The 11,227-nt window shown below is 37.7% G+C and overlaps 1 protein-coding gene and 1 pseudogene across 1 annotated transcript; both read left to right on the top strand.

Annotated features, from left to right (window-relative positions):
- The first annotated feature begins 657 nt into the window (after positions 1–657).
- On the top strand, positions 658–3,316 carry LOC122080055 (protein MOTHER of FT and TFL1). Its single transcript, XM_042646923.1, has 4 exons — positions 658–926; positions 1,074–1,135; positions 1,240–1,280; positions 2,827–3,316. Exons 1-4 carry the CDS (start codon positions 732–734, stop codon positions 3,045–3,047), a joined length of 519 nt encoding a protein of 172 aa, XP_042502857.1. The 5' UTR covers positions 658–731; the 3' UTR covers positions 3,048–3,316.
- Positions 3,317–6,606: 3,290 nt separating this feature from the next.
- LOC122079774 lies at positions 6,607–9,297 on the top strand (annotated as a pseudogene).
- Positions 9,298–11,227: the final 1,930 nt, after the last annotated feature.

Below are 11,227 nucleotides of genomic sequence, written 5' to 3'. Positions count from 1 at the left end.
AGAGGGGCATAATGATCATTGCACCCCATATAAAATTAAGATTGCCCATGTAGAGAACTTCTTTAGATGTGCTATTCTAGGAAATCATTTGCCTAAAGACAGTTTTGTTTAAGGGAAAAAAGGTGGAAATTTTGTGAAATTAGTAGCATCATAATTTTGCATGGAAAGGTAAATCAGGAAAAGATTTTCCCTCTCCTTCTTATCAAAAAAAAAAAAAAAAATTCCCTCTCCTAGGAAGTGGTTGAAAACCGAATCCAAGGCACAAAGCATTCAGTCGGTGCAAGCAATCTAGCTGTATTGTTTTACGTTACAATTTTCGTGTGTAACCCACCCAAAAGGATAAATTTTTTATCCTCCGGAAACCGCTGTCACCATAACGGAAGATGATTTCGGCGGAATGTGGATGAGGGGTGGTCCGAGCTCGTGCTCCGCTCTTCCCACAGGGACCCACCCACGGCATTTAATGAGAGATTCCGCAACGAACGGTGCTGGATCATACACGTGTCACAAGGATAGTACAGAGTGTTGAACTTTTTCGTGGCAGAAGGCGTACACGTGGAGAACGCTAGCTTCTTTATCTTTTACTTAGCCTGTGCATGCCAATACACCCCACCCTTCAACGACCTCAGTCCTTTATAAAATCCCCCTTCACCCAGCGTCCCCGTCACATCTCTTTCTCACTCTCTCACTCTCTCACTATTTCTTTCAGAGCTTCTGGTCTTTGTTTAGCCATGGCTGTTTCTGTGGAACCACTGGTTGTTGGTCGAGTGATAGGCGATGTTATCGACATGTTTGTTCCCTCTGTGAACATGTCTGTGTACTATGGCCCCAAGCATGTCACTAATGGCTGTGAGATCAAGCCTTCCATGACCATTAATCCTCCAAAAGTTGCCATCTCTGGCCACCTTGACGAATTCTTTACTCTGGTTTGCTTTGTTTCAACCCTATATTATTCTTGTTTAACTCTACTTTTGTAGATACGATAATGCACACGATTATTGGAGGTGATAGCTAGGAGATGATGATGATGATCAGAGCATGTTTACCCATTTATTAATGGTGAATTGATGCAGGTGATGACAGACCCAGATGCACCAAGCCCTAGCGAACCCACCATGCGTGAACTGGTCCACTGGTACTAACTACTCCACTATTGCATGGCTCTCTCTCTCTCTCTCTCTTTCTCTCTCTGCTAATGCATCGCATCAGATTTTGATAATTTCTCTATTGTGGTTTCAGGATTGTGGTTAATATTCCCGGTGGCACAAACCCAACTCGCGGTATCTCTCTCTCTCTCTCTCTCTTCCTTCTGGGGTAGGGGAAGGTGCATATTAGGGGTGATTGGGTCTATTCTTTACAAACCTGACCAGGATTGAACCGTGTTGGACCTGGTTGTGAATCCACTATGAACCAAAACTGGCCAAAGATTTTTATTTTATTTATTTTATTTATTTATAACCTTCTCCAACCTAGATTGCAATATATATATATATATATATAGTCAACGTATATTTTTGCCTTCCCTTTTCTTCCAAGGGAGAAAATAATTTGGCTGGTTCCCTTGTCTGAGGAGTTCATACTTACAAGATTGATTGGTTAATTTTTACTCCGTGATTTCTTGAAGCTTATAATTCGAGATCCATGTCTTCTGAATACTCTTATTGGTAAAGTTCTATCCACAGAAATAAGGTCTTCATACGAGAATGATTTTGATACAGTGTTTGCTCTACACTTAAACTCCATTCAAAATAAAAATTAGCTAAAAAAAAAATTAAGTGGAGTCCAAATATGGATCAAACACCGTACGAGAAGGACTCTTATACAAGGACTTATTCATACTCAAAGTATATATCTTTGCCCTATTAAGTCGACCAATGGATAATATATAAAGTGGATATTTTATTGGATTTTTTTTTTTAATGCAAATTGTAAATCTTCCTTTCGCAATATAAAATGATGTACATTATCCTTCAATGCGAGACTCCTACATATACGAATTTAGAAGGGAAAAATTATACAGCTTTACCACTTTAGTTGAGCTGATCTAGGAAGAATGTCTAGAATTTTGATCCATTGCTTCAACGAAAGTAGATGTAAACATTCAATACCTATCTCACTTCCCGTCATTACAAGGACGCACAGCTTATATTCTCAGTTTCAAAAGCTTTCCTGGTTCGGTTCAGTGACATCTGGTTGGAGTTTTCTTGGCTCAGTTCCGTGACATCTGTTTGGGAGTTTTCATGGATCAGATCGGTGACATCTGGGTCGGAATTTTAGTGCTTTATCATGTTCACCAAATCTCAATAGGAAGACACTTGTCATGTCAGTGTCACCAACCTCCTTAAATCGATGGAAACGAAACTTACGCTTGTACAAAACCACAAAGCATCGGAGGCTTCAAGCTCGTGAGCCGTCCTCCTGCTGCATGTATGGGCATTTAATTCTTGCATTGTTGGTAAATCATGCAAGTTCACAGTGTTAGAGGGTTCAATTCAAAATCTTAAATCTGGTTCAATTCAAAATCTTAAATCTTAAGTCATTAGGTGAAAAAGAACAAATTTTGTAATTTACAAAGGGATTTGAGTTCCGATATCATATTGATGGGTCTAATTCAAAACCCTAAAGCATTAGATATAAAAAAAAACTATCCAGCTATATGAAATCATCAAGGACAAATGATCAAAAGATGATAGTGGTCTGGAGAGTATTTTCGGCATGGTTCATAATTCTTATAACTCCCAACATCTCAATACAGAAAAGATCTTATAAGATCTTATAATCTAAATGAGACTAATTAACAGGAATGGTCCAATTATACATTTGCAGGGAAAGAGATAGTGGCGTATTTGAGCCCTCGTCCACCGGTGGGGATACACCGATTCATCTTTGTGTTGTTCAAACAGAAGGGTGTGGTGAATGGATTGGAGCAGCCGGATACTCGCAACAACTTCAGCACCAGAGCTTTCGCCAATCATCTGCAGCTCGGCGTTCCGGTGGCCACCGTCTACTTCAACGCTCAGAAGGAACCCGCTAGCAGGAGGCGCTGAATCTGAGATTTCGATATGATACCTATATAGCTCTTGCAGTTCGGGAGATTTCGATTAGATACCTATAGTAATCGTTATGTTATTTGTTTTTTCTCTCTTAATTTGGGTTGGGTTGGGTTGGGTTGGGTTATAGAGTATAGTACTAGCTGTGTCTGTTTCTGTTGACAGGACACAAGTGTTATCTATTCTACATAGAACTTGTTTTTACTTCTGTCAGCATAAGAACCCAACTTAATTATAGACTGGTTATATATATAATTTCTGATCTATCTCTCTGTCTCTCTAATATGGAATGATCTCGCTGCATTCTCATGTGTGAAACCACTCCGTCTTTCTCTCTCACATGAAATGACCTTCGTTGTCTTTTCACATGTGAAATCATTTCGTTTTTCCTTCTCACATGAAATGACTTCATTGCCTTCTTATGTATGAAATCATTCCGTTTAACTCATCAGCAAACATTTCTTCCCATTAAATAAAAATAAATAAATAAATTTCTTATCTAGCTACGTAGCATATGCTAGCATAGTGGAGGTGCTAGCACACGCTATGCAATATAGCAACATTCCTCATCCCAATAATATCATTTTTTCCACTTGTCTATATTGTTCTCTCTCAAACCCAAGCGAATAAGTATACAAAAAATAATGCCTTATAATATATATAAAGAGACCCACATGGTTAAGAAAAAGATAGAGCTACCACCAGTATCACATTTTCCCATTAAACATGTTAGAGTTGGGAATTGATTCCTTTACAACGAAAATGGATCAAGTTCTTATATAAGAACCATTTTCGTACAATTTGATCCACATATATGAAATCCACCACAGAATTTTTTCTTTGGGTGAATTCCATCTGTGGTGGATCAATTCCGTCCTAGAACCAGATCCGCTCTCCTTTACAGCTGTAATATTAGGAAACCTGCCTGTATGACGGAGATGAGAAAGTGGCAAAATAGAATTCTGAGGATCCACTACAAAGACCTTTGCCCATACATTTAATTCAGTTGGCACTTATCATCACTGATGTCAAGCTTAGCCCGGCTATGCAGGTTCTTAGTTCTGATGTGCCTCATGCGATTGTGTAGCCCAGCCCGAGCCACTGCACAACAGCTCATCCTGTCATGTACAAACCAGGAGCATCATTTGGAAACCTCAGAACCAACCCTCGTCCTTTGGTCTCCTAGCTCAACTCAGGCCTGACCCGGTTAGAAATCACGCTAATATATCTAAGTGCAGGTCCAGACCTACAAAGTTCAGCTCATCCCAGTTTGACCTTGAAAGCCAGAGGTCAATTCGGGTTGAATCAGCTACCCAAATTGACCCTGGCTGCCCTTGTTCTGCCATTTCTTATCATTTTCCTACACCTAAAAAACAGGTATTAAGATTATAATAACGTGCTCATTTTTTGAGCGGTTTCGGTTGGTCAAACTTGCACTCCTAAGTATAACGGAAAGAATTCCTTTATAATGCTACAGGGCATCTGGCACGTGGCACGTATCCATCCATGTACCCAATATATCATACGCCCTCAAATGGATTTTTAAAATTCTTCTCTTTTTTCCTGACTATCTGGGCCCTAAGTGAGATGTCGATGCTATCATTCCCTACGCAGCCACTAATATAGTTTTCCCCTAGTAATGGAAAAGATTAAGAGAAATCAAATCGAATGTTAATTTGTTTTGCTCCAATTCAGTCCAAGGTATAATTTACCAGAAAAAATAAATTCAGTTCAAGTATTATTTAAGGAGTCTGCACATTAATTAGATAAATTAATTGAAATAATTAAATTTAATATAATATTCATATCATCGAGACCTGCAAAAACATTAGATAAATCTCCACAGATTTAATTATCTACCTCACCCAAAATTATCAACTAAAACTACAATAATTGAATTCAGTCCCCAATTATCTTTTTTATCTTCAATATTTTAGCCACTACCGGTAAATCCTGCTCAAATTATATATATAATATAATATAATATAAATGCTTGGCACTTAGTGATGACAAATTAGAGCCATGATAATTGAATTTCCATTCATTTTGAACTTCTGACCAAAATGATTCACGACTAATACCATATATGTCATTGACGATCTTCATGATTTGAATTCTAATGAATTAAAATTGAGTCAAACCTTTCTCTACAAATCTATTAGTATTTAACAAATAACATTCGGTCAAACAATATTTTTTACGTAGTTGGTGAACTATGGTGTGCAAAAAGCCCAGACGTTCGTTTGCCAATGACAGAAAGCATCATTTTGAGGTACTTATACTCTTCATATCACAATTAGGACAGGTCCAAGATAGGTGGACTATATATTTGAGATCTTCACAAAGAAAAAGAAGAGGAAATTACAACTGATATACAGTTAGAAAGCATGACAGATTGAAAACCCAAAAGATCCCTTATTTAATGAATGGATGAAATCAACCACATCATTTCCTTCACATGGCTGAAATAGTACAGGTCATCTAGGCAAAGAAACCTTGGTGACTCACTCAGAAAACCCAATCTGAACCAAATCGATGAAATCCCCTCTTTGACAAAGAAAACCACAGTGGGGCATTTCATGACAGGTGAACTCGAGAGAAGAAAGCACAAGCAAACATTGAGCCTGGATAAGCTGGGCTTGATCCATGCAATCTCAAACCATGACTGGGCTCAGGTTGTATTTGTAGGTTTTACGACCATTTGGAGACAGCTTACTGCTTCCTGATTCCCGAAGGGAAGAAACTTTTCAGATGATAGCTGCCAATTAGAGTCTAAACCATTGGCATGAAATGAAATTATACGATCAATTTTGGAAGATTAGGACCGTTATAAGAACATAACATTTGATTAACATGTTAGTTCAGATGAGACATGAGATCAATTTTATGGGTAGGTAGATCCCAAAGTTTCTTTCTCACATCAAATTTCAACTAGATCATATTTTATCAAACTAACTCATCGGTTTTTCTTTTTAATTTGTATAGAAGATGCTTACCAAAAAAAGAAAAAAATCGATAAAGGAATCAATCATCTATTTTTTTTTTTTTTTCTGCTCAAGAGGACTTTACTTACACTAAAAGTCTATGAGTCTATCCTTAGACCATCCATACTCATAGCACCTACTCTTCAAGCACAGGCTGCAACCAGTGCCCTATGCATTGGATCCACTATCAATCATCTATGCTAGCGTTTTTACCAAAAAAAACACACACACACACACACACAACAATACCCTAGCACTTTTCTTCCCCCCACTCTATACACACCAGGTCACCAAGCTTATGGCAAAGTAGTGCTACTGCCAACAGATGACACCACTTACCAAAAATAAGCAACTTTGTAGGATTTTTTTTTTTTTTTTTGTTAAAGGGAATATGTAGTTTAGGGGATAGTGTTTCTGTGCAGGTGGTGTAGGGAAGTGCACAATCAGGGGGACGGAATGACTTTGTAAATTGGGTCAAAGAGGTCATTTCATGTGTGATGAGTTTACCGTTGGAGATTATGAAAGTGGGCTTCGGATGAAACCGGCGTGAGAATTTTAAAAGATGTAACGGCTGGGATTTTAGCTCAAGAAGACCGTTGGAGGTCTGAGGATCGGGGGGACTCCTTAAGCCCTTCTTAGAAAGAGAGAGACAAATGAGACGACGAACAGAGGGAGAAAGATGGAGACGGAAATGGAGGGGAAAGAGTGAGAACGAAGAGGGGGGAGGAAGACTGAATCGATCCACTCTTCGTGTGGGTAGCAAGTTCTAAACCCACCATCCCCGTTCTTGGAACCGTCGATCGTGTACTGGGATTTCGGAGACAGATCAGAAATGGCGTCAAAACCAATTGTTACACAGCAAGCTAGAGGTATTATGGTGCTGCGTGTTAGGGCATTTCATGGGCAGTCTATTAAGCTTTTTCGAATTTCCTTGTTGCTTGAATGGAGATTCTGTTAGATCTTTTGATTCGCGAGTTTTAGGATTTCTACTTTCATATGATGGCCTGAAAATTTTCCTTTTGTTATCGGCTTGTATCTGATGTATTTCTTGATTAATGCTTGTGGAAAATATTCGTAGACGATAGGATCTGCAGATTTTGATTTTCTTTCATTAGCTGATTTCACGATTTTATTGGGGTTTTATGAATTCCCTATGAGTAATTGTATATGCCAGATCTCTTGGCTTTGCTATTTCGAATTTTCTTTTGCTTGTATTGAGATTCTATTACATCTCTTGATTCGTGCCTTTCAGGATTTCCAGTTTCAAATGATGGCCTGAAAATTTTACTGTCGTTATCGGGTTGTATCTGATGAATTTCTTGATTAATGCTTGAGGAAAAGATTCCTTGTCGATAGGATCTGCAGATTTTGATTTTTTTTTTCATCAGCTGATTTCACGATTTTATTGGGGTTTTTTGAATTCCCTATGAATAATTGTATATGCTGGATCTCTTGGTTTTGCTTTTGGGTTAGATCTAACTTTTCAGATACTATCTTCTGTAAACATTCTCTGCTTTCTGTATCTTATTTTCCATAAACAGATTCTCTGTTTTCTCTGATCTTAAAGGGTCATGGATATATGCAGGTGCATAAATTGCCGGTGGAGGGAAACAGAAGATCCCTTTGGGCAAAGGAAATAACCGGAAAGCACTTGGAGATATTGGGAATTTGGTTCCTGTTCAAGTCATCGATGGGAAGCCGAAGCAAGAGTTCTCCCATCCCCTAACGAGGTACCCATCGCTTCCACACCCCTCTCTCTCTCTCTCTCTAGTTCTCTTCTGCAGATGGTTTATTTGCTCTTTCTTTCTTTTTTAGGAGTTTTTATGCACAATTACTTTCAAATGCACAAGCTGCTGCAGTAGCAGAGAATATTAAGGTAAATCTCTAGATCACTAAACTGTGAAATTTCCTAAATCTTATTTTAGGAAATTACACAAAAACAAATAAATTCTATATATTGAATCTTTTTACCTTCAGAAAACCAGCTCCGAAAGTTGTTAATTGATGGAGAAGAAAGGAGCTGTGCCAGCGAAACCAGCTCAGAAGAAGGTCAATTCAAAGCCAAAGACAAATATAGCAAGGGAGGTAAGCCCCAGAGCAGAAAGAAGATACGAGAAAGGAGAAAAATGCAAGCCATAAATCATCAAGGCGTAAAGCTCAGACCCTCACATTAGTCCTAACAGCTCGAAGCAAGGTAGTTTTTTTTTAAAATATCTCATGCTTTACATTCCCATTTCCATAATCTGTTTTTAGACATACCCTTTGAGTGATTTCTCTCTCTCTCTCTCTCTCTCTCTCTCTCTCTCTCTCTCTCTCTCTCTCTCTCTCTCTTTTATTTTTTCCCTAGTTATATTTTTATTGGTTCCTCTTCAGGATGCTTGTGGTCTAATCAATAAATCAAGTGATCCCATTGTCGATACTGACACAAAAGATGTAGACAATCATCTAGCCATGGTCGACTATGCGGAAGACATGTACAAGTTTTACAAGCTTGAGGAGGTACTTCTACCTCTAGTTTTCCCCCTATTAGCTGTTTTGTGACTTTGTGTATGTGATAATATGTGGATCTTTTTAATGCCCTTGTAGAATTCAAGTTGCATTCAAGATTACATGGACAAGCAACTTGATATTAATGAGAGAATGAGAGCCATTATTGTGGATTTGGATGATAGAAGTTCACCACAAATTTGAACTTAGGCCTGAAACTCTTTATCTCACTATCAATATAGTTGATAAATTTCTTTCCATGAAAGTTGTCCTAAGGGAGGGAACTGTAGTTAGTTGGAATAGGTACCATGCTTATAGCCAGTAAATATGAGGAACTATGTGGTCCAGAGATACGTTGTTTATTTATGGGATTTAATTTGTTGTTGTGTTTTGATTTACATTGTTGCATAGTTCTTTTCTGTTCGGAACTTGTGAAAATTATTTTCATTTTTAAACAGCACTTGTGCCGATTGTCTCCATTTCGGACATGGCATACTCTGGAGAACAGATTTTGGCCATGGAGAAGGAAAGCTTGGGAAAGCTTGAATGAGCATAATAGTGCCTACATCATATTAAGCTTTTTCGTTTTATTAAGGCTTCTATGGCTAATCAAAAGGAGGTAATAATAGATTGCCCTCCTATTAAGCCTGTTATGTCTTTCAATTACTAAGAAGTTATTAATTATTTCCCCCTTTGTTCTTTTTCTATTCAGAGTCAGAGGCCCTCCTAAGCCTGCCATGTCTGATGAATTATGTGGCAATTATATATTCCATTAATGCTTGTTGCTTCAGCAGTTTATGTGGCAATTATATAGTCCATTAATGCTTGTTGCTTCAGCAGTTTATGCAGCAAGATGCACCCTTAACAAAAGCCCCTTTTGGAATGAAACTCTTAAGTTCCACACTGGAATACTCTGAAGCACGACTCTCTATCTCCTTAAAATCTTTGTTCAAAAAATTGTTTAAAAATCTAAAGTTTACAATTCTCTATCTCCTTAAAATCTTTCTTAAAAAAAAAGTACGAGTCATAAAGAATTAATTAGTTACTATCTCATTCATTATCTGTAACAGGGATTGTGCTATCAATTCAATTCGGTGGTTGTAGAAAGCAAGTTGAAGGGGGAGCTTACAAGATATATTCAGATCCTAAATAAGGTGATGTTGCTTTACTTCCATACAAATTGAAGATATTCAGATCCTAAATAAGGTGATGTTGCTTTACTTCCATGCAAATTGAAATGTTTTGTGTGTGTGGAAAAAGCTTGTGGCGCTTGGGTCCTTGAGTCTAACGGGGCCTTGAGTCTAACAACACTTGGACTATTCAACCAATATCACTTGGTAAGTGCTCTATTGGCTGCAGGTGTCCAAAAGGCGTGTTTACTCACCAAGGGTCTTGCTCTTATACCACTTGTTGAGTCTTGATACCCTTTGTTGGAAAAAATGATGACTTAGTTTTCTCACATGTGTGTACACTATTATTCATGTGAACAATAATTGTGAATAATACACTCATATTCAATCTTATCTACAGTTGTTATGTTTCTCATATTCTTATTATGCAAATGTTATTAAGAGAAACTAATAAAGACCCTTTGTGCGCCAGTCCAATGAAATGCAGATCCTTGAGTCTAATAACACTTAGACCATTCAATTATTATCATTTGATAAGTGTTCTATTGGTTGCAAGTATCTAAAAAGGCTTGTTTACTCGCCGAGAGTTATGTTTGCAAACAATAACTCGATAAGTGTTTTAATTGTTGTAGGTAACTAAAAGGTGCGTTTACTCACTTGCTCTAGTACCGCTTGTTGAGTCTTAATACTCTTTGTTAGAAAAAATGATGACTCGATTTTTCCACCAGTACGTGTATCACTAAAGGAAATTCGACTACATTATTTAGCATTATTTATGCAAACAATAATTGTGAATAGTACACCCGTGAATAGTAATTGTGTGTGTTTCACTACAGTACAAAATTACAGAAAATACTTGTGACAGATAGCTATGGCCAATGAAATGCAGGTCCTTGAGTCAGATAGCAACCTTCTACTATAATCGCTCGATAAGAAACTGACAGCAGGTATCTAAAAGACGCGTTTATTCCTGAAGGTTCTTGTTCTGATATCGCTTGTTGAGTCTTAAAACCCCTTGTTAGACAAAATGATGACTTAGTTTTCTCACCTGTGTGTACGTCACCACTATTCACATGAACAGTGTTTATGAATAATACACCCATGAATGGTAATTGTGTATGTCCCACAACTGTACAAAGTTACAAAAAATATATCAGCATTTTTTATGTGGAAAACCTTTTGTCACCAAAGAGAAAAATCACTGGACCTCGTCCAGGTAAAACTTTCACTATCAAATAAATGGGATTACATTATTTAGCACTATTTATGCAAACAATAATTGTGAATAGTACACCCGTGAATAGTAATTGTGTGTGTTTCACTACAGTACAAAATTACAGAAAATACTTGTGACAGATAGCTATGGCCAATGAAATGCAGGTCCTTGAGTCAGATAGCAACCTTCTACTATAATCGCTCGATAAGAAACTGACAGCAGGTATCTAAAAGACGCGTTTATTCCTGAAGGTTCTTGTTCTGATATCGCTTGTTGAGTCTTAAAACCCCTTGTTAGACAAAATGATGACTTAGTTTTCTCACATGTGTGTACGTCACCACTATTCACGTGAACAGTGTT

The sequence above is a fragment of the Macadamia integrifolia genome, chromosome 5, assembly GCF_013358625.1.
Source record: "Macadamia integrifolia cultivar HAES 741 chromosome 5, SCU_Mint_v3, whole genome shotgun sequence".
NCBI lineage: Eukaryota > Viridiplantae > Streptophyta > Magnoliopsida > Proteales > Proteaceae > Macadamia > Macadamia integrifolia.
Note: the sequence above shows the minus strand (reverse complement) of the source record. Positions and strands in the feature narration are given on the sequence as shown.

Coding starts and splice junctions, on each gene's coding strand:
- LOC122080055 (XM_042646923.1), top strand. CDS start 732: ATGGCTGTTTCTGTGGAACCACTGGTTGTTGGTCGAGTGATAGGCGAT. Junction 927..1,073: donor TTGACGAATTCTTTACTCTG/GTTTGCTTTGTT, acceptor GAATTGATGCAG/GTGATGACAGACCCAGATGC. Junction 1,281..2,826: donor TGGCACAAACCCAACTCGCG/GTATCTCTCTCT, acceptor ATACATTTGCAG/GGAAAGAGATAGTGGCGTAT.